Genomic DNA, 25,394 nt, shown 5'->3' with positions numbered 1-25,394 from the left:
GCCAAGGAATGATTCTTCAGATACAACAGAGCAATTTCCTAGTCTGCTAGCTCAATCACTTTTTTTTTATTAAAAAAAAGGTTTTTTTAATGTTTATTTATTTTTGAGAGAGAGATAGAGAGACAGAGCGTGAGCAGGAGAGGGCCAGAGAGAGAAGGAGACACAGAATCTGAAGCAGGCTCCAGGCTCTGAGCTGTCAGCACAGAGCCTGATGCACAGGGCTTGAATGCACTAAACCCCCTCCAAGATCATGACCTGAGCTGAAGCCGGATGCTTAATCAACTGAACCATCCAGGTGCCCCTAACTTGATCACATTTTGACAGACATGGGCCTTCTGCTAGGTTATCAGTCTAACTACCCCTGCCATCTGTATCATTCCCATTCTTCAAAATGTAAGCCCACAAAGTTTTCTATCCTCTCAAATCTATTCTGTGTTTTACCACTCTGATTTTTCTTTCCATTGCTAGCTTTCTTTTCACCCTTCCCACAGTGCCCTCTCGGGCTCATATTTCATTAAATATGAATTTCTCTAAATCTTCAGTCTCTTTATAGACTCTTACCTTCTTTCCTAACTGAACTTTGTCTGTTCTGGATAGATTTTCCTTTTGCTTTTCCTTTTCCTTTTCCTTCCCTTCCCATGCCCTCCCCACCCCTCCCTCCTTCTTTCCTTCCTTCCATCTCCCCTCCCTTCTTTCATTTCCTTCTTCCTTCCTTCCTTCCTTCCTTCCTTCCTTCCTTCCTTCCTTCCTTCCTTCCTTCCACCCTCTCTCCCTCCCTCCCTTCCTTCTGAGAGAAAGCTGCTCTTTTTTCCCCCCCCCCCATAACTCATTTGCCATAGGGCTTACATTCTCCGAGATCCTATGTGCTGCTTTCTGGCCATACTCAAACCTCTCCTTTTGTGAGAATTATGGTACTTGGCTTTCTTTTTATTGTCACTTACTGACTTCTTGGTCATTTAAGGAGCTTGTCCCATTACTCACAGTCTTCCTCTGCACCCAAATTCCTGGCATCATAATAGGCAATTCTAGTCTTTATATAGATAGTTCATTCCACAACCTGGCCTCTCAATTTCTTGAGCTCCTTAGCCTCAATGATGGTCCCCTAAATCCTATACTACTTACCTATCAAGGACACATCCTGAACTTTGTCATCACCTGGAAATGCTTTGCCTCTAACATCTTCAATTGTAGCATACCTACTTTTGGTCGGAACCTATATTCTTGCACTTCTTTTACTTCCTTCCTCCTACCACACCTGTTACAGTTTTGATAGAGACTTTCATTCCCTTCTCTCCTGCTTTCCTCCAAGTTCATGCTTTCCATGATAACTTCACTTCCTCTTTTAGCCACACTAGACCACCTAACCACTCTCTTCACAACACCACCATTGTCTTTAGGCTTTCATTCTTTTGGCACATCAGCTTTAAGAATCTCACACTTTGGGGGGCACCTGGGTGGCTCAGTCGGTTAAGTGTCCGACTTCGGTTCAGGTCATGATCTCGCGGTTTGTGAGTTCGAGACCCGTGTCGGGTACTGTGCTGACAGCTCAGAGCCTGGAGCCTGCTTCGGATTCTGTATCTCCTGTCTGCCCCTCCCATGCTCATGCTCTGTCTCTCTCTGTCTCTCAATAATAAATAAATGTTAAAAAAAAAAAGAATCTCATACTTTGGGGGGTGCCTGGGTGACTCAATCGGTTAAGCATCCAACTTCAACTGAGGTCATGATCTCATGGTTCATGAGTTCAAGCCCTGTGCCCGCTTTGGATTCTGTGTCTCTCTCTTTCTGCCCCTTCCCCATTCATGCTCCGTCTCTCTCTGTCTCTCAAAAATAAATAAATGTTAAAAAAAATAATAAATAAATAAAAAGAATCTCCTACTTTGGTCCAACTGAAGGATATCATAATCATGTGAAAAGTCGCCATTACTTATTTATGGTGTCTGACTTTGGTTAGACTCTTGGCACTTCTCAGCAAGGCTTTCATATATTCCTCATCAACTCTAGTTACTGTTCTCTTATCTGAATTATCCACCATCATTAACACTTTCCTTAATGTCCTCTACCCCACCACTGGGTCCTTTCTTTTAGTAGATGATCCTGTTTCCTACTATGCAGAGGATGGAAGGTTTTAGATGAAATCCTCTGAATCTTACTTCCACGTCTACCTAGATTCTCTATATCTGTATCCTTCCTGACTCGAGGTCTGCTTGTCTCAGAAAAAGAGGTGGCCTCAGATTCTTACTCACATATTTAACTGCCTAAGGTTCAGTCTCCCTGGAACCTCAAACTCAGTATGACCAAAATGGAAACTGTATCTCTACTTCTAAATGTATTTTACTGAATTACATATTTTGGTCAATGTCACTGTCACCCACTCAACTACTCAGCTCAGAAACTGAGGAGTCGTCCTTCATTTCATCCTTTTGCTCTAGCTCTATACAAAATCTACAGTAACCAAACTCTACAGTTTCTATAGCTGTAACATCTCTTCTACATGTTCCTTCCTCTCAAGCCTCACAGAGAATGATTTACTTCTACTCTTTACTGTCATTCACCTGGACATTTACAACATGCTTCCTAGCTAGTTTCCTTGACTCTATTCTTGTACGTACACCTCCCTCAATCCTTTATACTGCTGCTAGAGTAATCTTTCTAATTTACAAATCTAATTACATAGTCCCCTGCTTAAAATCCTGGAACAACTGCCCCCTCTGTGCAAAATGAAAGTCATACTTTTTTACTAGGTATTCAAGGTCCTCCGTGAGTTGCCTCCTGTATTAGTTTCCTATTGCTGTAACAAAACAGCAATTACCGAAAACATGGTGGCCTAAAACAATACAGATTTTTTTTTCTCTTACAGTTCTGGAGGTCAGAAGGCCAAAATTAGTTTTACTGAGTTAAAGTCAAGCTGTTAACTGGGCTGGTTCCTTTAGGAGGCTCTTGGGAAGAATCCATTCCCTTGCCTTTCCCACTCCTAGAGGCCACTTACACTCCTTAACTTACTCCCCCTCTTCTATCTTCAAGGCCAGGAATGGAGCATCCTGCTTCTGTTGTCACATTGCCTTCTACTTTTTCTGTCGTCAACTCTAACCTTGCTTCCCTCTTCTAAGGACACTTGTGATTATATTTAGAGCCCAACTGGATAATCAGGGATAACCTCCTCACTTCAAGATCCTTAATCACATCTCCATGGTCCCTTTGGCTGTATAAGGCAACATTCATTCCCAAGTTCTGGGGATTAGGACATGGATATCTTTGTGAGTCATTACTCAGCCCACCATATCCTGCTCCTTCCTCTTTAAGTTTATTCTTTGCCAAACTCCTGACAGCATTTATGGTGTAGCTAGCTACCCCAAATTTTTTCTAGTTCCTTAAAGCATCATACAGTTTCTCATTTTGGTGCCTTTTATTATTATTTTCTTCTCTATCAGGAATGCCCATCCTGCTGTGTCTGGAAAAACTGACTTATAGTTTAAGGATCAGCTCTTGTGTTGACCATTCTATTAAAGCATTTCCCAATTTCTCTTCCTCAGGAGCAAATGACCATTCTTCCTCTTCTTTACTTTGTATAGGTTTTTAACATCGCCCAATAACATCTTATTGCATTTATTTATATGTTTTTTTTCCTTGCCCAAGCTACATGACCTCCTGGATGGTTGGTTTTTATAGATCCACACTTGAGATGTACAGATGTTTACTAATGAGGTAATAAAGATCTAACCCACCTGTAAAAATATTTCCTTCATCCATTACCACATTCACTTCAATCTTCCCCTCATCTGTAAGAGAAGACAGAATTTTGTGCCCAAAACAATAGTAGAAATAGAAGAAAGACAAAGAAGCCACACACTGAAGTACAACACAAAATTCAGCAAATTTTAATGATTTGCTCTAGAATTTTATCCTATTTTTTATCAAACGTAAACGTAGAAAGTCAAAGCTCTGATTATAAAAAAGATACTTAATTTCATATGAAGACATCAGTATTTATTCTATTAAGACAAACTGCACATAGTAGAGTACTGCTAGGCTGACATTTAAAAAGTAGCCCTCTCTATTTTCAGATCAGGAAGAACTCCATTTTACTGATTATGAGGGTGACAAGCACTGTAAAAGGGGTAAATGCTCCAATAGGAAAGATCTGACTTGAAGCATTAATAATGTCTATTTCTGTACTGAAATGACAGGTGACATTTAGCTATGTTCTTCCACTATCCACATTCAACATGTATTTAAAAAGCTTGATCAACCTAAATGAATTTTAATATTTTTTTAAAAATTTTGTATTTTTTAAAAACTTTATTTTGTATTTTCCTCTTAAATGAGGGTATTTAGAAGGAACCACCTGATAGATTGTCAGTGCCTCACAGGAAAATGTCTCATCCATTCTCATGTATTTCAATTAGTCCCACAGAAGACTTAGGATGGTCTGAGATGGGTCTCTAATGCTGCTTCCTGTGGGCTCACTGACCTGAAGAGGGGTACTCAGGGAGATGGCTGACACTTCCACAACCAAAGTCACTGTTGTGGCATTCCAGTAAACTTTCAAGATACCTGGAAAATGTGGTAGCAAAAAATATCTACATCCTTTCATAGGCAGATCAAAAATATTGGGAAATTATATGTTTCTAGTAATAAAAAAACTGTCCTATGGAAAATTCACTTTTTCTGGCAACAGCAAAGGCATAATTAAGTGGCATTGTGTTGAGATGAATATAGACTGGTTGTTATTATTACTACTAATAAAAACTCTATGCTAGGAACTTGCAATGTTTAGGAAAGGTAGACATTATTCTGTTTTTAACAAAAGGGAACTAAGACTCAGAGGGGTTCATTTGACCAATCTTGCACAGTTAGGAATTTTCAGTGCTGAGATTCAAATCTGTGTCTCATTCCAACTTCTAAATTCTTTCCACAATGCCATCTAATCAGAGGAACAAGTGGGATTAATCTCAGGTTTTTGCTGTTTTTCCCATGAGAGTTGTTATCTTGGAAACTTTTCTGAGTAGGTCTTGTGGGTCTTGTATTATGGGGTCATGCTAACATATGCTAGGTGTGAATTATATATTGGCAAAGTACTTTGAAAATTATTCTCCATCTTGAAATTATTTCTGGTAGTTCAGAATCTACTCTAGGTAAATGTTTTGTTTTTTTTTTTTGTCTCTCTTTTAACACTATTTCCTCCTTATTCTATTTGCTTACTTTCAAACTTTTCTTATCAGATATTCCCTCCATTCTTCTTTTTTTTTTTTTTTTTAATCTTCTTATTTTGGTCTGATTATAATCTCATCAGTGCTCTGGCATGTTGCTAAGCTTTGCTGAATCTGTGGATTGGTAACTTCCTAAGTAAAGATGAATTATTAGAGTATTCATTTCTAACCATATTCATACATATACCTAGTTGAATGTCATGTAGGTATATTAAAGTCAACATGTCTAAAACTGAAACTACTCTCTTGACACTGTAACCTGAACATCTTCCTGAATTCTCCAATTGGCTTATGATATGACTGATGACCTAGCCACCAAAAGGTCTCTGTTTTCTTAAAATTCTTATTTTTCATAATTCACATGTAATCAGTCATCAAACCTATTCATTTTAATTCTAAAATATTTCCTAAATCTCTCATCTGTCATTAAGTTTACTTTGCTTGCTCAGGCCTTATCATCTCTTGTTGCATCATAGCAATATCTTTCAAATTTGAGTCTTTGCTTTCAATAGTGCCTCCTACATTGTCATCAGTATTGACTTCCAAAAGAGAAATACTCTAGAAATATCATTGCCTATAGGATAAAGTCTAAGATCAAGGAGAAAAATAGACAATTCAAGAACAATAGTTGGGATTTCAATATTCCACTCTCAATAAAGGATAGAACAACTAAATAGAAAAGTCAGTAGCATAAAGGAGACTTGAACAATATTATCAACCATGAGAAATTCTCTAGGATATACCAGGCCATAAGTCTCATTCAATTTAAAAGGACTGAAATCATAAAAAAGTATGTCCTCTGACTATCATGGAATTAATTCAAAATCAACAGCAGGAGAAAATTTGGGAAATTCACAAATATTTGGAAATTCAAAAACACATTTTGAAATAACCCATGGATCAAAGAAGAAATATTGGAAATTAGACAGTATTTCTAACTGAAAATGAAAACACATCATATTGAGATTTCTGGAATGCAGCTAAAGTCGTGCTTTGAGGAAAATTTATAGTCATAAATAAACACCTATATTAGAAAAGAAAAATTTCAAATTAATAATCTAAATTATCATCTTAAGAATCTAGAAACATAAGAGCAAATGAAATCAAATGTAAGCTGAAAGAAGGAAATAATAGAGATTAGAGCTGAAATCAATAAAATGGAAAGCAGAAAACCAGTAGGGAAAATTGATATCGGCTCTTTGAAAAGATCAACAAAATTGACGAATCTTTAGCTGGGTTAACCAAATAAAAAGAGAAAAGACACGGATCAAAATCAGGAGGGATGACATCACCATCAACTCTACAAGAATTAAAAGGAATATAAAGGAATACTGTGAACAACTTCGTGTCAACAAATTAGACATGAAATGGACAAAATGCTAGAAAGGTACAAATTACCAAAACTAATTCAAGAGGATGAAGGCTCAGCTCCACAGCATGGTATAAGGTCTTTCCAGTCTCAGCAGCCTACCTTTCCAGCCATGTTTCCTGTTTCTTTACAACATGAAGCATATATTCTAGCCACAAGGAAATACTTGCTGCTCTCCTAACATTCATGAATTTGCATGATTTTATGCTTTTGTATGCATTGCTTTCCTCATCTGGAATGCCTTTATCCCCCCTCAGGTTATCCTTGAGTTTTCTCACATAAGTAAGCACTTGCAAGTATAGGCTCTATATGTACTGTACATGTAGCCTGTGGGTGGGTGCTTGTTTGCTGTGGGTTGTCCCAGCTTTCTTTTCTTTTTCTTTTCATCTTTATTTTTAATTTTTTTTTGAGAGAGAGAGAGAGAGAGAGAGAGAGAGAGAACGGGAGATAAGGAGGGAGGGAGGGAGAGAGAGAGAGAAAATCCTAAGCAGGCTTCACGCTCAGCATAGAGTCTGATGCAGGGCTTGATCCCACCACCCTGGGAATCAAGAGTTAGAAACTCAACTGACTGAGCCATCCAGGCACCCCTCTTTTAAAAAAATTTAATTCCGGGGCGCCTGGGTGGCGCAGTCGGTTAAGCGTCCGACTTCAGCCAGGTCACGATCTCGCGGTCCGTGAGTTCAAGCCCCGCATCAGGCTCTGGGCTGATGGCTCAGAGCCTGGAGCCTGTTTCCGATTCTGTGTCTCCCTCTCTCTCTGCCCCTCCCCCATTCATGCTCTGTCTCTCTCTGTCCCAAAAATAAAATAAAAAAACGTTGAAAAAAAAAATTTAATTCCAATATAGTTAATGTACAGTTATATTAGTTTCAGGTGTACAGTATAGTGATTCAAGAATTCTATACATCATCCAGTGCTCATCATGACAAGTGCCTTCCTTTAACCCCATGGAATGCCTTTTTGTTTTCCCTGAAGAATTTCTATACATTTTTGACAAGTCTTCCTCTGATTCTTTACCTGGTGAACTTAGCTTTTCCCTTCCTCAGGATCTTACTGAATCATTTTTAGTATTATAGCACAACCGCATAGTGGTATGATGGCTTGTCAGCATGTGAGACTCCTTACTAGATGCTGAACTCCTAGAGGACAGAGAACCATCATCTTCATTTTTATATTCCTAATAGTTTATGTATATTAGGCACTCAATAAAGTCCACTGCAGGAATTGATGAATTCTTGAGGATTGGGTCTCTTTCTGTTTTTTAATGTTTCTGCACACTCTAAACATGCTCTCAGAAATTCTCACATACAAATGCAAAGTTTCACCGTAGGAGCAGCTCACCATCAGCAGGCAGGTTGCTGAGCAGGTCCAGGTACTCCTCTTCTTCCAGGTCAAAGCCCATATTTTTCATGAAGAGTCCTAACTGATTAACATTAAGCTCCACTCCTTAGGGAAACAAAGGATGGAAGTGAGAAGGGCAAACAATAATGATAAAGTGAAAAATGCTAGGCGTGTCCATGCATTAATTGGAGGGACAACAATCAAAGGAACAATAAATTTGCTTAAATGAAAAGAGCTAGCATGGGAATCAGGAACAGAACCTGCTCTTCATTGTTGTCCAGAAGACTTGACTGTAGCTCTCGGGAGACATTTATAAGGAGAAAAATAAAGGATTGGCAAGTCTGATGAAGACCATCTTTCTAATTCCTCTCTGGAAATAGGACTTGGAATGATAGAGACAAAAGTAATTCCTTCAAAGGTAGTTATGTTAAAAGTAGTAAATGATGAGACAAAAATTGTTAGATTGACAAATTTGTCATCACCAAAAATAAATGTGGTTTTTAAAATGTAAATACGAAACATAAGGAATCTCAATTTTACCTGACTGCTCACTCACCTTTGAGAGACCTTATGCCACGCAGCAACTTATGCTTATACAACTTTCCAGCAGCTGTAAGATAGGGCACAATACAGTAATTGGTATGGGAACCTGTTGTAATAATTCAAAACCTAGCAATTTCAGAAAGAACAATTCTTATAGTTTTACTCATTTCCCCCCCTGTTTATTATATCCCAACTTAAGAGTTAGACCAATAGAAAAAGCTCTCAAGAGAGTAAATCTACACACTACTTAAAAAATGTTTATTTACTTTTGGGAGAGAAAGAGAGAGAGAGCATGTGTGGAGAGGGCAGAGAGAGACGGAGACACAGAATCTGAAGCAGACTCCAGGCTCTGAGCTGTCAGCACAGAGCCTGATCCGGGGCTCAAACTCATGATCCGTGAGATCACAACCTGAGCTGAAGTCTAATGCTCGACTGACTGAGCCACCTAGGTGCCCTGTACCCACTTTCTGATTTGACAGTTGAAACAATTATTAGTGGTGTCTTTCCATACCTTTCCCATGTCTCTCTTTTCATCTTCTTCTCATTTTCTCCTTTTTTTGCTTAAGATCACACATATTAATGCTCGCAGGGATAAGAGTAGATACTAGTGGGATTCATGAGTGAAGACATGGATGATTTCTGAGCTAAAAAAACCTGACAACCATGACAGGACTTCTTTGAATATTAGTAATGAGTATTTCTACATGTTTTCCACGTGACATCACATAGATGTTGTTTTAGATATTTTCATTGACAAGCCCATGAAAATGACTCTTCTGCAAGGTAATCCCTCAGTGAGATGTCCTGTGCTGCCAACACAGGTGTTGTATTTTACAAAAATTCAAACATGGATTTCTACTCCCACATAGGTGGTGGACTAGCATGAATATCTGGTTCCTTCCCCACAAATCAACCCTGAAGAAACTGAAGTCTGAGCAGTGTCTAACCACTGCCCTTAAACCCCACAGGCTGATGTTCACTGGAGCCTGACCTTACACCTTTACCTAAAGCATATTTTCAAACATAGTAATGATGCCCCAAGAGAACAAGGACTCACAGGACAGGACCAAAGTAGCCAGTCATCTGAGGAATATAACTACTTCAAAAACAAACAAACAAACAAACAAACAAACTGAATAATGTATATCATTTGAATAAGAATTATTGGAATAAAAGGACCAGGAATTTAAAATAAGCATGACAGATATACTTAAGGAGAGAAGATATTAGCAAAATATAAAAAGAACAAGAAAATATGAAAAGAATCAATGGAAATATTAGGTATAAAACATTTGGTATAAAAACAATTTTAATTTTTTAAATGTTTATTTATTTTTGAGAGAGAGCACAAGTAGGGGAGTGGTAGACAGAGAGAGAGAGAGAGAGAGAGAGAGAGAGAGAGAGAGAGGTAAACCTAAGCAGGCTCTGTTCTGTCAGCATGGAGCCAGATGAGGGGCTCAAACCCATGAACTATGAGATCATGACCTGAGGGGAAGCCGAATGCTCAATCAAGTGAACCACCCAGGCTCCCAGGACACCCAGGCACCTCTGGTATAAAAAAGTTTAAATAAAGAAACACAGTGGATGAGATAGAGTACAAAGGAAATATCTAAAAAATTAATTAGTGGGTAGTTTGATCAGATTGAAGAATTCTCTCAGAGGGCAGCAGAAAAGGATAAAGAGGTGGAAAATGGAAAATTATAAGATATGCCTATAGAAGTAGCAGTACTAATCTCTGGGTAACAAGAGTTCCAAAGGAGAGAAAAAAAATGGTAAGGAGAAACTATTTGATGAAATAATTTAAAATCTCCAGGATTAAAGAAAGATGACTTTATATTAAAATAGCTCATATAGATTTAAATAGAAGATGGAAAATTCCAACCTAGATATACATTATAGCGACTTTAATAATATCAAATAAAAAGAAAATTCTAAAACTCTTCAGAGAGAAAAGAAGGAGACCTATAAAGGAAGAAAAACCAGATTGACATCAGATTTCTCAACAATAATTCTAGATGCTGAAAGGCAATGGAGTAAAATTAATGGAGAAATATTAAAAGGGCTTCGAACTTAAATACAAATTGTTATTTAAGCATGAGGGCATAACCAAAATATTCCCAAGGACTCAAGGTTTATGATTCATCACACAGACACCCATATTGAAAACTTTTTAAAAAGAAAGTACTCAGGGGTACCTGGGTGGCTCAGTCGGTGAAGCACTTGACTTCAGCTCAGGTCATGATCTCACGGTTGGTGAGTTCAAGCCCCCCATTGGGCTCTGTGCTGATAGCTCAGAGCCTGGATGGAGCCTCCTTAAGATTCTGTGTCTCCCTCTCTCTCTGCCCCTCCCCCCATTGTGCTCTGTCTTTCTGTCTCTCAAAACTAAATAAACATTAAAAAAATTTTTAAAAAGGGCAGTACTTGATAAGTAAAACAAATCTAGGAGTTGTTACAAGAGGTATGGAAGGGAAAAATGAACAAATATCTGGTGAAGTATATTGATTTTTTTTAAGTCAAGAGAAAAAAGAGAAAGAATATTATCTATAGTAACCCTGACTTAAATCCTAGTTAAATACCAACATAATTGGTATAGCAAGCAAGGTAAGTTGACAAATAGGACATGAGAGTATACTAAAATCCTTGTCTTATTTGGGGGATTGATGAATTTAAGAAATCAGTGAGGTAAGTGGCCATGAATATGGGTCTTAAGGACAACCACTATAATTTTTCAACCTGTAGAATAAAACTTAATGAATCTAATGGGAAATATAAAGACAGAAAAAAGTAATAAGAATACTGTAAATGGAAACTATGAAATATTATAGCAGAACCATGTCCTATGAACAGTAATTATGAAGGAATTTATTAAGGAATTTAACTCAACAATTATAAAATATAGACTCTTAGATGATATTAAAAAATAAAACCAAACAGTATATTGTCTACAAGTGACATAACAAAAAGACAGTAAAACTTGAAAACAAAAGCATGGATATGAACCAAAAGAAAGCCAGAGTAACAGTACTATACCTGACAAAATAGTATTTAAGGCAAAATATATATCATAAGGGACAAAGAAGGATGTTCTCTTAATGGTGTCTTATAAGTCCTTAGGCCTTCTTTATTCCTTTTCATTTTCTGTCCATTTTGCTTCTCTAATTAGATAATTTCAAATGATCTTTCTTCAGGTTCACTGATTCTTTCTTCTGCTTGTGCCAGCTGGGTTCTTAAGTTTTTAAGCTCATTATTGAATTCTTCAGTTCAGTTATTTTATTTTTCAGCTCCAAAATTTGTTTGGTTCATTTTTACATTTTTCATCTCTATGCTGAATTTCTCATTTTGTTCTTGTATTGTTTTCATTATTTAAATTGTTTATTTGACTTCTCTTGTAGCTCTCTGAGTGTCTTTAGAACAATTATTTTGAATTCTTTGTTAGGTAATTTGTGTATCTCCATTTCTTTGGGGTCAGTTACTGGAAGTTTACTGTGTTCCTTTGGTGGTATCATGTTTCCCTGATTCTTCATGATCCCAATAGACTTGTGTGTGTCTGTGCATTTAAAGAAGCAGTCTCCTATACTTTATATGGACTGTTCTCAGTAAGGAAAGACCTTCACCCATCTTTAGGGATACACCAGAGTTGTTGCGGCTCTGGGACTAGTGGTACCTGGTGCCAAGAGTGGAGATATGTGTTGACTCCAGGTCTGGGGGTATATGGTGTCTTGTCTGCTCACATTCCTGGGGTCCATGACATGAGCAACTCCATGGTCCTTAGTGAGAGCTATGGGGGATCCACAGTGGTTTCAAGGGCTTTTGGGGTCCTCAGTAGCACCTCCAGGTCCAGTGGCTAGGGAACAGGACAGGTGGCAGTGCTGGCTGGAGTTAGTGGTTTGCACATACTCAGCTGTGGGGCCTCACTGCAGGTGAGCCAGGGCTGGCTGCAGACATACTCATAGTAACGTGGGTAGCTGGCTTCTGTGAACACAAAAACCTTGAGCGAAAATCTTAGTGGCAAAATCTGCAGGAAATCTGTAGTGGCTGTGTTGACATTTGCTTTCTTCAGTAAGGAAAGCTATTGGGGTCCTCTGTGGAGCAGTGTGCTGGGGTCTGTAATGAGGTCCTCAGTGATGAAAGCTGGGGGTAACTTTCATATTTGCAAGGGCTATTGAAGTCATCAGCAGCAAAAATTGCTGGGGCCATTTGCAGATGAGGCCACTGGGAACTGTGGTTGCTCCCACTATGAACTGATAATGGTTTCCCTTTCCCTTCTTCCTTGTTCTTAGACATCTCTAGATGTCTTACCTTTGTTGGTCACCAGGTGGGGTGAAACGTAAGCAGGTCCTTTGTGCAGTGCCCCAAAGGCTTGGAAAGTTAGTCACTTACTCCATTCTCCTTTTCTTAGGAGGGGAACTCTTTTGGGCTGGGGAGTTTCCTCTCGGCACTGAGCAATGTTGGCCTAAGGGTGATGCAGGCAAAATGAAGCTGTTCTTTTTACTCTTTTTGTGTGGTTATTCATGGGTTTTCTTGATCCACTGTATTGCTTCAGGTTTTTAAGTGGACTCCTGAGCTCTCTCAGAGCTAATTTTGTTTGTGGATAGCCGTCTAATTGTTGATCTTTGTTGGGCGAAGGAGGCTAGGGTCTCCTACTCTGCCACCTTGGTGATATCTCTCCCCCAAGTAGTTTTTAAAAAATTTTTTTTAACGTTTTTATTTATTTTTGGGACAGAGAGAGACAGAGCATGAATGGGGGAGGGGCAGAGAGAGAGGGAGACACAGAATCGGAAACAGGCTCCAGGCTCCGAGCCATCAGCCCCGAGCCTGACGCGGGGCTCAAACCCACGGACCGCGAGATCGTGACCTGGCTGAAGTCGGACACTTAACCGACTGCACCACCCAGGCGCCCCAACCCCCAAGTAGTTTTTAAGAAATGATATTAACTTATAAAATTTTTTTAATGTTTATTTATTTTTGAGAGGGAGAGAGAGACAGACAGACATGAGCCGGGGAGAGGCAGAGTGAGTGGGAGACACAGAATCTGAAGCAGGCTCCAGGCTCTGAGCTGTCAGCACAAAGCCTGACATGGGGCTTGGACTCATGAACCATGAGATCATGACCTGAGCTGAAGTCAGATGCTTAACTGACTGAGCCACCCAGGTGCCCCCAAAATGGTATTTACGTAGGAATTTTTTTCTGAACCTTTGCTCAGAAAATGTCTTATTTTGTGACATATCAGATAAAGGGTTACTATCCAAAATCTATAAAGAACTTATCAAACTCACCCCCCCAAATAAATAAACCGGTGAAGAAATGGGCAAAAGACATGAATAGACACTTTTCCAAAGAAGACATCCAGATGGCTAACAGACACATAAAAAGACACTCAACATCACTCATCATCAGGGAAATACAAATCAAAACCACAATGAGGTATAACCTCACACCTGTCAGAATGGCTAACATTAACAACTCAGGAAACAACAGATGTTGGTGAGGATGCAGAGAAAGAGGAACACTTTTGCACTGCTGGTGGGAATGCAAACTGGTGCAGCCACTGGGGAATACAGTATGGAGGCACCTCAAAAAATTTAAAATAGAACTACCCTATGAATGGATAAAGAAAATGTGGTATATATACACAATGGAATCTTATTAGGCCATCAAAAAGAATGAAATCTTGCCATTTGCAACAATGTGGATGGAACTAGAGTGTATTATTCTAAGCTTAATTAAGTCAAAGACATAGGATTTCACTCATATGTGGAATTAAAGAAACAAAACACATGAACATAGTGGAAAGGAAAGAAAAATAAGATAAAAGCAGAAAGGTAGGCAAACTGTAAGAGACTCTTAAATACAAAGAACAAACTGAGGGTTGCTGGATGGATATTGGCGGGAAAATGTGCTAAATGGGTGATGGGCATTAAGGAAGGCACTCAGGATGAGCACTGGGTGTTATATGTAAGTGATGGATCACTGAATTCTACTCCTGAAAGCATTATTACACTATATGTTAACTAATTTGGATTTAAATAAAAATAATTAATTAAAAAAAGAAAATGTCATATTTTGAAATATGTGAGGATATGAATTTTATTCTCATACTTGATTGATAGGTTAGCTGGATATAGAATTCTAGGTTGGAAACAAATTTTCTAATAATGTTCAAGGTATTACACAATTGTCTTTCATCTTCAAGAGTTGTGGAGAAGTCCAATACCATTCACATACCCCCAACTTTCTATGTGACCTGCTTCTTTCTCTTTGGAAACTTTTATAATTTCGTTATTTCTGGTGTTCTGATTATTTTACAACCTACTCTGATGTGAATCTTTTTCTTTCTTTTTTTTTTTTTTAGTTTAATTATTTTTGAAAGAGAGAGAGAGAGCAAGCAAGCGAGCATGAGTGGGTGAAGAACAGAGAATGGGAAACAGAGAATCCCAAGCAGGTTCCACACTGACAGTGCAGATGTGGCGCTCGATCTCATGAACCATGAGATCATGACCTGAGCCAAATTCAAGAGTTAGTTGCTTGACTGACTGAGACATGTAGGAGCCTCGGGTGTGGATCTTTTCCTATTCTTTGGAGTGGTAGGTACTTGGTGAGCCTTTTCAGCCTGGAGTCACATTCTTTCAGATTTGAAGACATTTTTTTAGTAGGATTTATTTTACAGTTTGTTCCTCTATTTTCTTTGTTTCATCTTTTTGGGACTCCTTCTATTATTCAGTTGTCAGAGTTGTCAGACTGATTTTCTTATTTTTTTTTCTATTTTCCATCTTTTTTGTATTTTTGTTCCAATTTCCAAATTCATCTTCCAGCCCAATGAATTTCTAAATTTTTAGCGCTTTTTTTCCCAAAGAGCTTTTTTCTTTAAAAAAAAAAGTTTATTTTGAGAGAGAGAGTTAGAGACAGAGAGAGAGAGAGAGAGAGAGAGAGAGAGAGAGAGAGAGAATATATGCAAGCTAGGGAAGGGTAGAGAGACAGGAAGAGAGAGAATCCCAAGCAGGCTCCACATTCAGTGGAGCCTGACATGAGGTTCTATCTCACCAACTGCGAGATCATGGCCTGAACTGAGATCAAGAGTCAGCTGCTTAACTGAGTGTGCCACCCAGGTGCACCTCCAAAAGAGCTTTAAAAAAAATTTTTAGAGTGCTCCTTTTTTTTTAATTAAAAAAATTTTTTTAATGTTTTTATTTATTTTTGAGAGAGAGAGAGAGAGAGAGAGAGAGAGAGAAAGAGACCAAGCCCAAGGGGGGAAGGGACAGAGAGAGGGTGTGACACAGAATCCAAAGCAGGCTCCAGGCTGTGAGCTGTCAACACAGAGCCTGATGCAGAGCTTGAACTTGTGAACCATGAGATGATGATCTGAGCTGAAGTCAGATGCCTAACCCACTGAGCCCCCCAGGAGTCCTGTTAAAAAAATTTTTTTTAATGTTTACTTATTATTGAGAGACAGAGACAGCATGTGAGCTGTGAGATCATGACCTGAGCCAAAGTTGGACGCTTAACTGACTGAGCCACCCTGGCGCCCCATAGCGTGCTCCTTTTTCATAGTGTGTCCTAGCTTGTTGCAAGCCTCCTTTTCTTGTTTCGTAACTAGGGCTTTTCTCATCTTTCTGAAGATATTAGTTAAAATTGTTTTGAATTATTTTTCTGCTTTCTCCCTTGAGTATAGTAGTCTCCCCTTATCTTCAGTTTCACTTTCCCTGGTTTCAGTTACCTGTGTCAACCGTGGTCTGGAAGCAGATGACCTTCCTTCTGATGTTATTACCCAAAGGTCAATAGTAGCCTAATGTTAATCACAATGCCTCCATAATTCATTTCACTTCATCTAATCATGTAGGCATTTTATCATCTCACATCATCACAAGAAGAAGAGTGAACACAGTACAATAAGATATTGAGAGAGACACAGAGCACATTCATGTCATGTTTATTATGGTGTATTTTTATAATTGTTCTATTTGATTTTTAGTTATTAGTGTTAATCTCTTACTATGCCTAATTTATAAATTAAACTTTATCATAGGTATGTTTGCATAGGAAAAAACATATATAGTCTGGTACTATCCATGGTTTCAGACATCCCCTGGGGTTTTGGAACATATCCCCATGCATAAAGGGGGATTACTGTACTTCATCCAAGTTCCTTCTTTTCTGCTGGCTTTTATTTCTGTCCTTCATGTAACAAACCTTTCTTACAAGTCATATGATTCTTGGTTGTCTCTGTTTAAGGGTGAGGTGTTTTTATTTTAGTAGTACACATGTTATTATCTATAGTTTCATTGCAAGCTACAGATCTAAGTATCTGAATAAAGGATATTAGAATTCACTGCCAGCATCTAGGCAGGCCAATGGGAGAAGATGATGGGGGATCTCACCATGCTACACGTTGACTTTCATGTACTTTCCTTGTTTCAGTAGAAAATTCACTCCCAACCTTGGCTGGGTCTGATGTCTGAGAATCTCCCCAGTTTAACCTCTCCAGAGAGTAAATCTCTATGCTGCATGGATAAGAAATACTTGCTTAGCTGTGGAGTGAGGAAGGGGATCTGTCGATTGCATTGATCTTTTTAAAGACTTTCAGCCATATCTCATACTCCTGACTTTAGAGGTAACTGGTGCCTCTATTTCCTGAGCTGTTTACAGTTTTGTGACATGAAGTAGCCCTATTTTTTTAATATTTTATTTTTAAGTAGTATCTATACCCCACATGGGGCTTGAACTCACAACCCTGAGATTAAGAGTTGCGTGGTCTACTGACTGAGCCAACCAGGTGCCCCTGAAGTGGACGCCTTCTTGTTTGCTTCTCCTTTCAGGCTCAGTTTTCACCTTTTATGGTCTTTCATGCAATTTGTTTTTCAATATTTAACTGACATCTCTTATCTGCTATAATATTCTCTTCTCTTAGTCTTTGTGGAAATATTTAATTTGTTTTAAAATTAAAAGAAATTTTTAATTTGTTTTAAAATTAAAAGAAAATTTTTATTTCTTTTACATCTTTTTGGTATTTTAGAAAGTGGTAAAGATAAATGCAAATATTAAAAAAAGATTGCCATGTTTAGCCAGAAGGTCAAAATATGTATCTCTGTCTTATTTAGTCAACTAGATTATGAACTTTTTAAGTGCAAAGACTCTGTGTTATTTTGAGCAGTGAGCTTCTGGCACATATCTTCATAGCTCCTGAATCCAGAAAAATGCCTTAAATATAGAAATCATTTAATAAACATAACTGGAGTTCTGAAATAGAAAATCTAATAATTAATATATTTAGATTTTAAACATTAATTTTTTCATATTTTCACAGCCCCTATTTGGTTATCTTCACCACCATCATCATAGATACACATTGTTATTATCCTGTTTCACAGATAGATTATATAAGAATTATTGATTAGTTTGAGTCAAGCTCATAAAGTACTTGTCCACATAGTGTGAGTGTGTACTCAGCATGAAACTGTGCATGGTGCCCGAAACTTGCCATGGTTAGGTATCCCTCTTTGACTTTTTCCATGCTTTTACTTTTGGCTCTTCGTACCCCCTACCATCAAACCTTTCAGGCCTGTTTAAAGTAATAACCACTCTGTGAGGTCTTAGACACTCCAGGAATAGTTGGTCAATATCTCCTTTGCAGTTTCATAGCAGAATATTTATTAATCTTATAGCACGCATCACAATGTATAGCATTTCTTTCTGTTTTGTATGTGCTGTCCATCTCTAACTGAGGGCTTTTTAGGACCTGGGCTATGCCTCATTCATCTTTGTAACCCTTTGTAGTATTATGTCTCATACCTTACGGCAACCAGTAAACTTTTAGGGGGTGGATGAATACCTCATTGGTAAATTAAACACTCACCATCAAGTGGCAAACTTTTCATCAACACAGAGTTCTCCCTCAGTCTGAGTCTTAACCCAATGTTTTTCAGAATATTTTCCAGGTCTTCATAGTGAATTTCTTCCCCTTAAAAAAGAAAATAATGGTAGAAGGTCAAATTTCAAGCTTTAAATCATCATCATATCAATTATTTTTGTGTAGCATCACCCTCAAATATAGGATAAAAAGTAATGGAAACATTAAGTGTTGCCTAATTACATAAAATTAGAAGGGAGATTCAGAAATAGAACTTCTTTTTGTAAAATGTTAGGAACAAGGAATTAATACAACATGCAGAAAGTTGGTATTTTAACAGCCCACTAAGTTTACTGGTGTAAATAATTCTGCCAGCATGTACCATTTGCTATATTGTTTTATTTTTGCCTGAATTATGAGCTTGTTCATCTGGTCATATTACTGGTATGTGCAATCTGCCTTGGAATTTTGTCACTAGAACAGTAGAAAATAAAATTATACTATTGAAACTCCAAAGAACATAGGGGTTGTTACTTCAACGTTATACTGTGGCCTTTTGCATAAGATGTAGATAACAACTGATTATACTAATAACATTTAGTTTCTAAAGTTTTTCTTTAATTATGTATACATTACCAATTAAAAGAGATAAAATGACAGAATTAACATGTCATGGATAGGATAACAGAAAATGCTTTAAAATGGATAAAGATTTGTTATATATGCACAATGGAATATTACTCAGCCATCAAAAAGAATGATATTGTGCCATTTGCAATGACATGGATGGAGCTAGAATGTATCATGCTAAGCTAAATAAGTTAGAGAAAGACAAATGCCATATAATTTCACTCATATATGGAATTTAAGAAACAAGACAGATGAACATATGGGAAGGGAGGAAAAGAAGAGAAGACAGCAAACTACAAGAAACTTAAAAAAAAGAGAACAAATTGAGGGTTGATGGAGGGAGGTGGATGGGAGATGGGCTAGATGGGTGATGGGTATTAAGGAGGGCACTTGTAATGAGCACTGGGTGTTGTATGAAAGTGATGAATCACTGAATTCTACCCTTGAAACCAATATTGCACTGTATGTTGACCAAAATTTAAATAAAAAAATAATTGGGATGAGGTGGCCAAGTGGTTAAGGCAATGGACTTCTGAATAAAAAAGAATTATTTTAATATAGGAAAAAAATAACTTCTTTTGTTAAGTATTAAGAAATTTTTTTGAAGTAGGCTCCACCTCCAGTGTGAGGCTTGAACTCACAACCCTGAGATCAAGAGTTGGATCCTCTACAGACTAAGCCAGCCAGGTGCCCCAAGAGATTATTTTTATTATGCTTTATCATTATTTCTTCTCACTCACCTAGAAGTTCATGTACTTCATCCAGAAGTTTATCCAGCTTAACCCTTCTCTCATCTACAAGACAAGACAAAAATTAGGTATAGTTCCACTATGGACTGAAGTGTGTCCCCTCAAATTCCTAGTTTGAAGCCCTAACCTCTGATTTGACTGATTGGAGATAAGGTATTTAGGAGGTAATTAAGGTTATGAGGTCATAAGGGTGAGGCCCAACTCTGATAGGACTGTGGCCTTATAGGAAGAGGAAGATAACTCTTTCTCTTTCCGTCTCTCCATTTCTCCCCCTGTATCTCTCCCTGTCTCTCTCCCTCTTTCCTATCTCCCTGCCATGTGAAGACACAGTGAGAAGACAGCCTGTGCAAGCATGGAAGACAATCTCCATCAGAAACTGAATCAGCTAGTACCTTGATCTTGGATTTCCCTGCATCCAGAACTGTGAGAGAATACATTTCTGCTGTGTAAGTCACACAGACTATGGTATTCTGTTATGGGAGCCTGAGCAGACTAATTCAGGTTCCCATTACATAAAATTCTTAAACTGCAGAGTAAAATATAAGGATTTAGCAGTGGCCTAAAATTTTTTTTCTAATTAGATATTTTATTTTCATACTGTAAAGCAAAAGGTCGAAAAAAGAAAAAAATCTAAATAAGATAGAGACATCTATTCTGCTCCTTTTTCTTTTTGTGTTCCTCACTCATCAGAATGGAAGAAGAGAAATTCTTTCCATTTTTTGTTTTTTTATATCTGCTTTATTGAGGTATAATTAACAAATAAAATTGTAATATATTTAAGGTGTACATCATGGTGATTTGATATATGTATACATGAAAGGAATCCCCCATCTAAACTAACACATCTATCACCGATTATATTTGTCTTTTTGTGTGTGTGAGGATATTTAAATTCTATTCTCTTGGCAAATTTCAATTATATAATACAGTGCTATCAACCTTATTTTTCATTAGGTCCTCTGTCCTTACTCATCGTAGAGCTGGGAGTTGGTGCCCTATTGCCGTTTTGTTAATAATCATTTTCTGGCTGTTTCGTAATTCCTTTGATACTTTCTTCTCTTGATTTCTTCCTTTATAATTTGATTATTTTCAGGAGTGTTATGCTTAGATTCCTTTCTCTTTCTCTTTTGTGTACTGACTGTAGGTTTTTGCTTTGTGGTTACCAGGAGCCTTACATAAAACATATTTATAATAGTCTATTTTAAGCTTATAAGAACTTAACTAAGAATGCATACCAAAGGTATAAATTTCTATTTTCCCCTCCTTTTATGTTTTTGTTATCACAACTTACATCCTTTACCTTGTGTATCCATTAACAAATTGTTAACTAAAAATGTAGTTATAGTTATTTTTAATACTTTTGTCTTTTAATGTTCATACTAGATTAGTAAGTGATATACCCCTTACTATTACATTAGAATATTCTGAAATTAACTGTACATTTACCTTTAGCAGTGAGATTTACATTTTCATATGTTTTCCTGTTACTAGTTAAGTACCCTCTTGTTTCAGTTTGAAGAAGTTTCTTTAACATTTCTTGCAAGGCTGCTCTAGTGGTGATGGACTCCTTCAGCTTCCGCTTGTCTGGAGAACTATTTCTCTTTCAGTTCTGAAAGACAACTTTGCCAAGTAGGGCATCCTTGGTTGGCAAGTTTTTTTCTTCTCTCACTTTGAATATATAATGTCACTCCTCTCTGGCCTACCAAGTTTCTCCTGAAAAATCTGCTGATAGTCTTATGGGGTTTTCCTTGTATATAACAAGTTGTTTTCTTCTTTCCATATTTAAGATTTACCCCTTGAGTTTAACAATCGTAATGCACCTTAGTGTGGCTAGCTTTGATTTATCTTATTTGGGGCTACCTGAGTTTCCTGAATCCTCATGTCTGCTTCTTTTCTCAGGTTGGGGAAGTTTCCAGGCATTATTTCTTTGAATAGTCTTTCTGTCCTGTTCTCTCTCTCTTCTCCTTCTGGGAGCCCTATAATGTGAACATTGGTCCACTTCCTGGTGTTCCATAAATCCCTTAAGCTATTTTCACTCTTTTTCATTCTTTTACTTTTAGCTCTTCTATTTGGGTAAATTCCACTGCCCTGTATTTTGAGTTTGCTGGTTGTTTCTTCCACTTGATTGAGTCTACTGTTGAACCCCTCTACTGAATTTTTCAGCTGAGTTATTTTATTCTTCAGCTTTCTGATTTCTCTTTGGTACTTTCTTATGTTTTCTATCTCTTTGTTGAAATTCTCACTTTGTTCGTGCATTGTTCTCTTGACCTCAATAAGCATCTTTATGATCATTATTTTGAACTCCTTATCGGGTAAATCACTTAACTCCATTTCATTGAGGTCTGTTTCTGGACTTTTATCTTGTCCTTTTGTTTGGAACATATTCCTTTGCTTCTTCAATTTCCTTGACTCTGCTGGTTTCTGTACATTACATAAAAGAGCCACCTCTTTTAGTCTTTTTAATTTTTTTTAATTTTAAGTTTTTAATTATAGTTAGTTAACAGTGTTGTATTAGTTTCAGGTGTACAATATAGTGATTCAGCATTTCTATATATCACCCTGTGCTCATCACAAGTATACACCTTGATCTTCCCTTACTTCCCTCCCCTCTGGTAACCATCAGTTTGTTCTCTATAATTAAGAGTCTATTTCTTGCTTTGCTTCTCTCTTATTTTTTCTCTTTGCTTGTTTGTTTGGTTTCTTAAATTCCATATGAGTGAAATTGTATACTATTTGTTTTGCTCTGACCTATTTCTCTTAGCATTATACTCTCTAGCTCCATCCATGTTGCAAATGGCAAGATTTCATTCTTCTTTTTATGGCTGAATAATATTCCACTGTATGTGTGTGTGTATATATATATATATATATATATATATATATATATATAGCACACTTTCTTTATCCATTTATCAATCATCATCTCGATAGAGTGGTCTTATGTAGGAGGTAAACCTTATTTGTTCAGCTTAGTGAGAACTCCTGGTTGTTTCTCAAACCCATGTGTTTATCTAAGCTGTCTTTGTTTTCAGGGGCTACCAGGAGTTGAGGGTGTGCCAAGACTTGTCAGTGCCCCAAAATGTAAGATCTCAGGCAGCATCTTGGTGCAGGCTGATTTTTTTCATTTTTTAACTCACCAAAAAGTATTTGCTGGATGCCTACATATATGCCAGGCTCTATTTTCAGTGCTAGAAATACAAAGCAAACAACATGAAGTCTCTGCTTCTGTTGTAGCAATTACCAACGTCAGAGCAACCACTGGGTTACGAACAATTTCAGAATGACCAATAGAGCATTGAATTAAAACAGAAATTTATTTAAAGTGCTCTATCTCTTTGTTCCTTAGATTTATTTGGGTATCTTTGTTTCTTTGGTTATATTTTTAAAAGTCAGTTCTTGGTAACCTGTTTTACAGAGCAGAGGCAATAATATTTATTTTGAGGTTTTTAGCTAGACTGCCCTCCAGATAATTTAGGGTGGGGCCATATTCCAATTCCAACAGGAGTTTTATAATCTTGTCTGGCTCATGTGTTACACATGTGAAAAAGAAATAGTTTGAGACAAGAAATAGGAGACTCCTTTTTTGACAAGCATTTTGACAACGCTTGATTTCAAGCATGATCAGATCATATTAGATAAACTTGTAAACCAACACTTCTAGGATGCTTATCAAACTATTAATTAATCCACAGAATCATTTCAAGATACTAAAGATGTTAAGATGCTTAAGATACTAAGACTTAAATAGAGTGCTTTGATCAAATGCTATTGCTGAAAACCATGCCAAAAAGTGCTAATCCTAGATAAATATACTAATTATATTTTTCTCTATATCATAAAGGTTAGCTATTTCAACAAATTAACTATAGTGGGGGTTGCTTATTTAAAATTAAGATTCATAGGGGCGCCTGGGTGGCTCAGTTGGTTAAGCTTCCGACTTCGGCTCAGGTCATGATCTCACAGTTCCTGGGTTTGAGCCCCACATCGGGCTCTGTGCTGGCAGCTCGGAGCCTGGAGCCTGCTTCGGATTCTGTGTTTCCTCTCTCTACCCCTCCCCTGCTCGTGCCCTGCCCTGCCTCTCTCTCTCTCTCCAAAATAAATAAATAAGCATTTAAAAAATAAAATTAAGATTCATAGCCTCCACCTAAAACATATTTGATCATAGTCTTGAGGGGGCAGGTAATTTCTGTGTAATTTAAAGTTTGATACCTGTGAATTAATTTTAATGTGATTGTTAGATATATGCTGTATATATTTTACAATAGCACAAATAACATTTAACAGTTTCCAGCACCCTTCCCCATTTCTTTTTGTTGCTTTCTGAATTCCTTTATAATTTTCTCTCCCTACCCCTCAAAAATACTTTTTTGTTTGCTTTATTTTTTTTCACTTTTATTTTTTAACATGTTTATGTATTCATTTGGTTGGGGGAGGGGCAGGCAGACAAGAAGAGAGAGAATCCCAAGCAGGCCCTGCAATGTCAGCATAGAGCCTAACATGGGGCTCGATCTCACAAACTGCAAGATCATGACCTGAGCCAAAATCAGTTAAGCCAGATGCTTAACTGACTGAGCCACCCAGGTGCCCCTGTTTAGCTTAATTTTTTAACTTGTTTACTTGATCCCAACACTGATTTTCATCTCATTTTGGTATTCTCTGGCATAGGAACTCTTCAAGCAGCAATATAAGCAATTATTGATATTTTATTTAAGATTAATATTGAGACAATATATCTCCATTCTTTAGGATTGGGTATCTATAAACGTCTGGCTTTTTCCATGAAATTAGTAAGTATGTTTAAGATCTTCCTACGGAGCTCGGTGTGGGAAGATGGCGGCGTAGGAGGACGCTGGGCTCACCGCATCCTGCGGATCACTTAGATTCCACCCACACCTGCCTAAATAACCCAGAAAATCGCCAGAAGACTAGCAGAACAGATTCTCAGAGCCAAGCATAAATGAGAGGTCCACAGAAGAGGGTAGGAAGGGCGGAGAGGTGGTGTGCGCTACACGGACTGGCGGGAGGGAGCTGGGACAGAGGGGTGGCCCGCGGCCAAGCAGAGCCCCCGAGTCTGGCTTGCAAAAGCGGAGGGGCCGGGGGGAGTGTGTTCTGACAGCAAGAGGGACTTAACATCCGGAAGGTTATAAGTTAACAGCTCTGCTCAGAGAGCGGGAGGGCTGGAGGACAACGGGAGGGAGAGTTGCTGAGCCCTGGACGACAGAGCTCAGCTTGGCAGGGAACAAAGGCGCTCGCCAGTACCATCTCCCTCACCCATCCCCCAGCCAAAATCCCAAAGGGAACCGGTTCCTGCCAGGGAACTTGCTTGCACCACGCAAACACCCAATGCTGTGCTTCTGCGGATCCGTCCCTCCAGCGGGTCTGACTCCCTCCCGCTGCCACAGGGCCCCTCCCAAAGCAGATCTCCCAAGGAAAGGTGAGCTGAGCCTGCCCCTCCTGCCCCTGTGCACCTTGCCAATCCACCCCAGCTAATACGCCAGATCCCCAGCACCACAAGCCTGGCAGTGTGCAAGTAGCCCAGACAGGCCACACCACCCCACAGTGGATCCTGCGCCTAGAGGAGGGGAAGAGAAGGCACACACCAGTCTGACGGTGGCCCCAGCAATGGGCTGGGGGCAGACATCAGGTCGGACTGCGGCCCTGCCCACCAACGCAAGTTATTCAAGACAGCACAGGGGAAGTGCCCCACAGTCCCG

At 38.3% G+C, this 25,394-nt stretch overlaps 1 protein-coding gene across 49 annotated transcripts in view; it reads right to left on the bottom strand.

Moving 5' to 3' along the window:
• EFCAB3 (EF-hand calcium binding domain 3) overlaps positions 1-25,394 on the bottom strand; it is a 460,207-nt gene that overhangs the window by 89,814 nt on the left and 344,999 nt on the right. For 47 of the 49 annotated variants that reach the window (XM_045044749.1, XM_045044748.1, XM_045044746.1 and 44 more), the window contains 5 exons: positions 19,672-19,725; positions 18,308-18,412; positions 8,471-8,524; positions 7,915-8,019; positions 3,723-3,776 (listed from right to left, as the gene is read on the bottom strand). In XM_045044749.1, coding sequence (XP_044900684.1) covers positions 3,723-3,776; positions 7,915-8,019; positions 8,471-8,524; positions 18,308-18,412; positions 19,672-19,725 — 372 coding nt within the window. The remainder of the gene's footprint in view (positions 1-3,722; positions 3,777-7,914; positions 8,020-8,470; positions 8,525-18,307; positions 18,413-19,671; positions 19,726-25,394) is intronic. The other 2 variants (XM_045044767.1, XM_045044763.1) reach the window with 2 other exon arrangements.

Source organism: Felis catus, chromosome E1 (genome assembly GCF_018350175.1).
Source record: "Felis catus isolate Fca126 chromosome E1, F.catus_Fca126_mat1.0, whole genome shotgun sequence".
Taxonomy (NCBI): domain Eukaryota; kingdom Metazoa; phylum Chordata; class Mammalia; order Carnivora; family Felidae; genus Felis; species Felis catus.
This window is presented reverse-complemented; position numbering and strand designations above follow the sequence as displayed.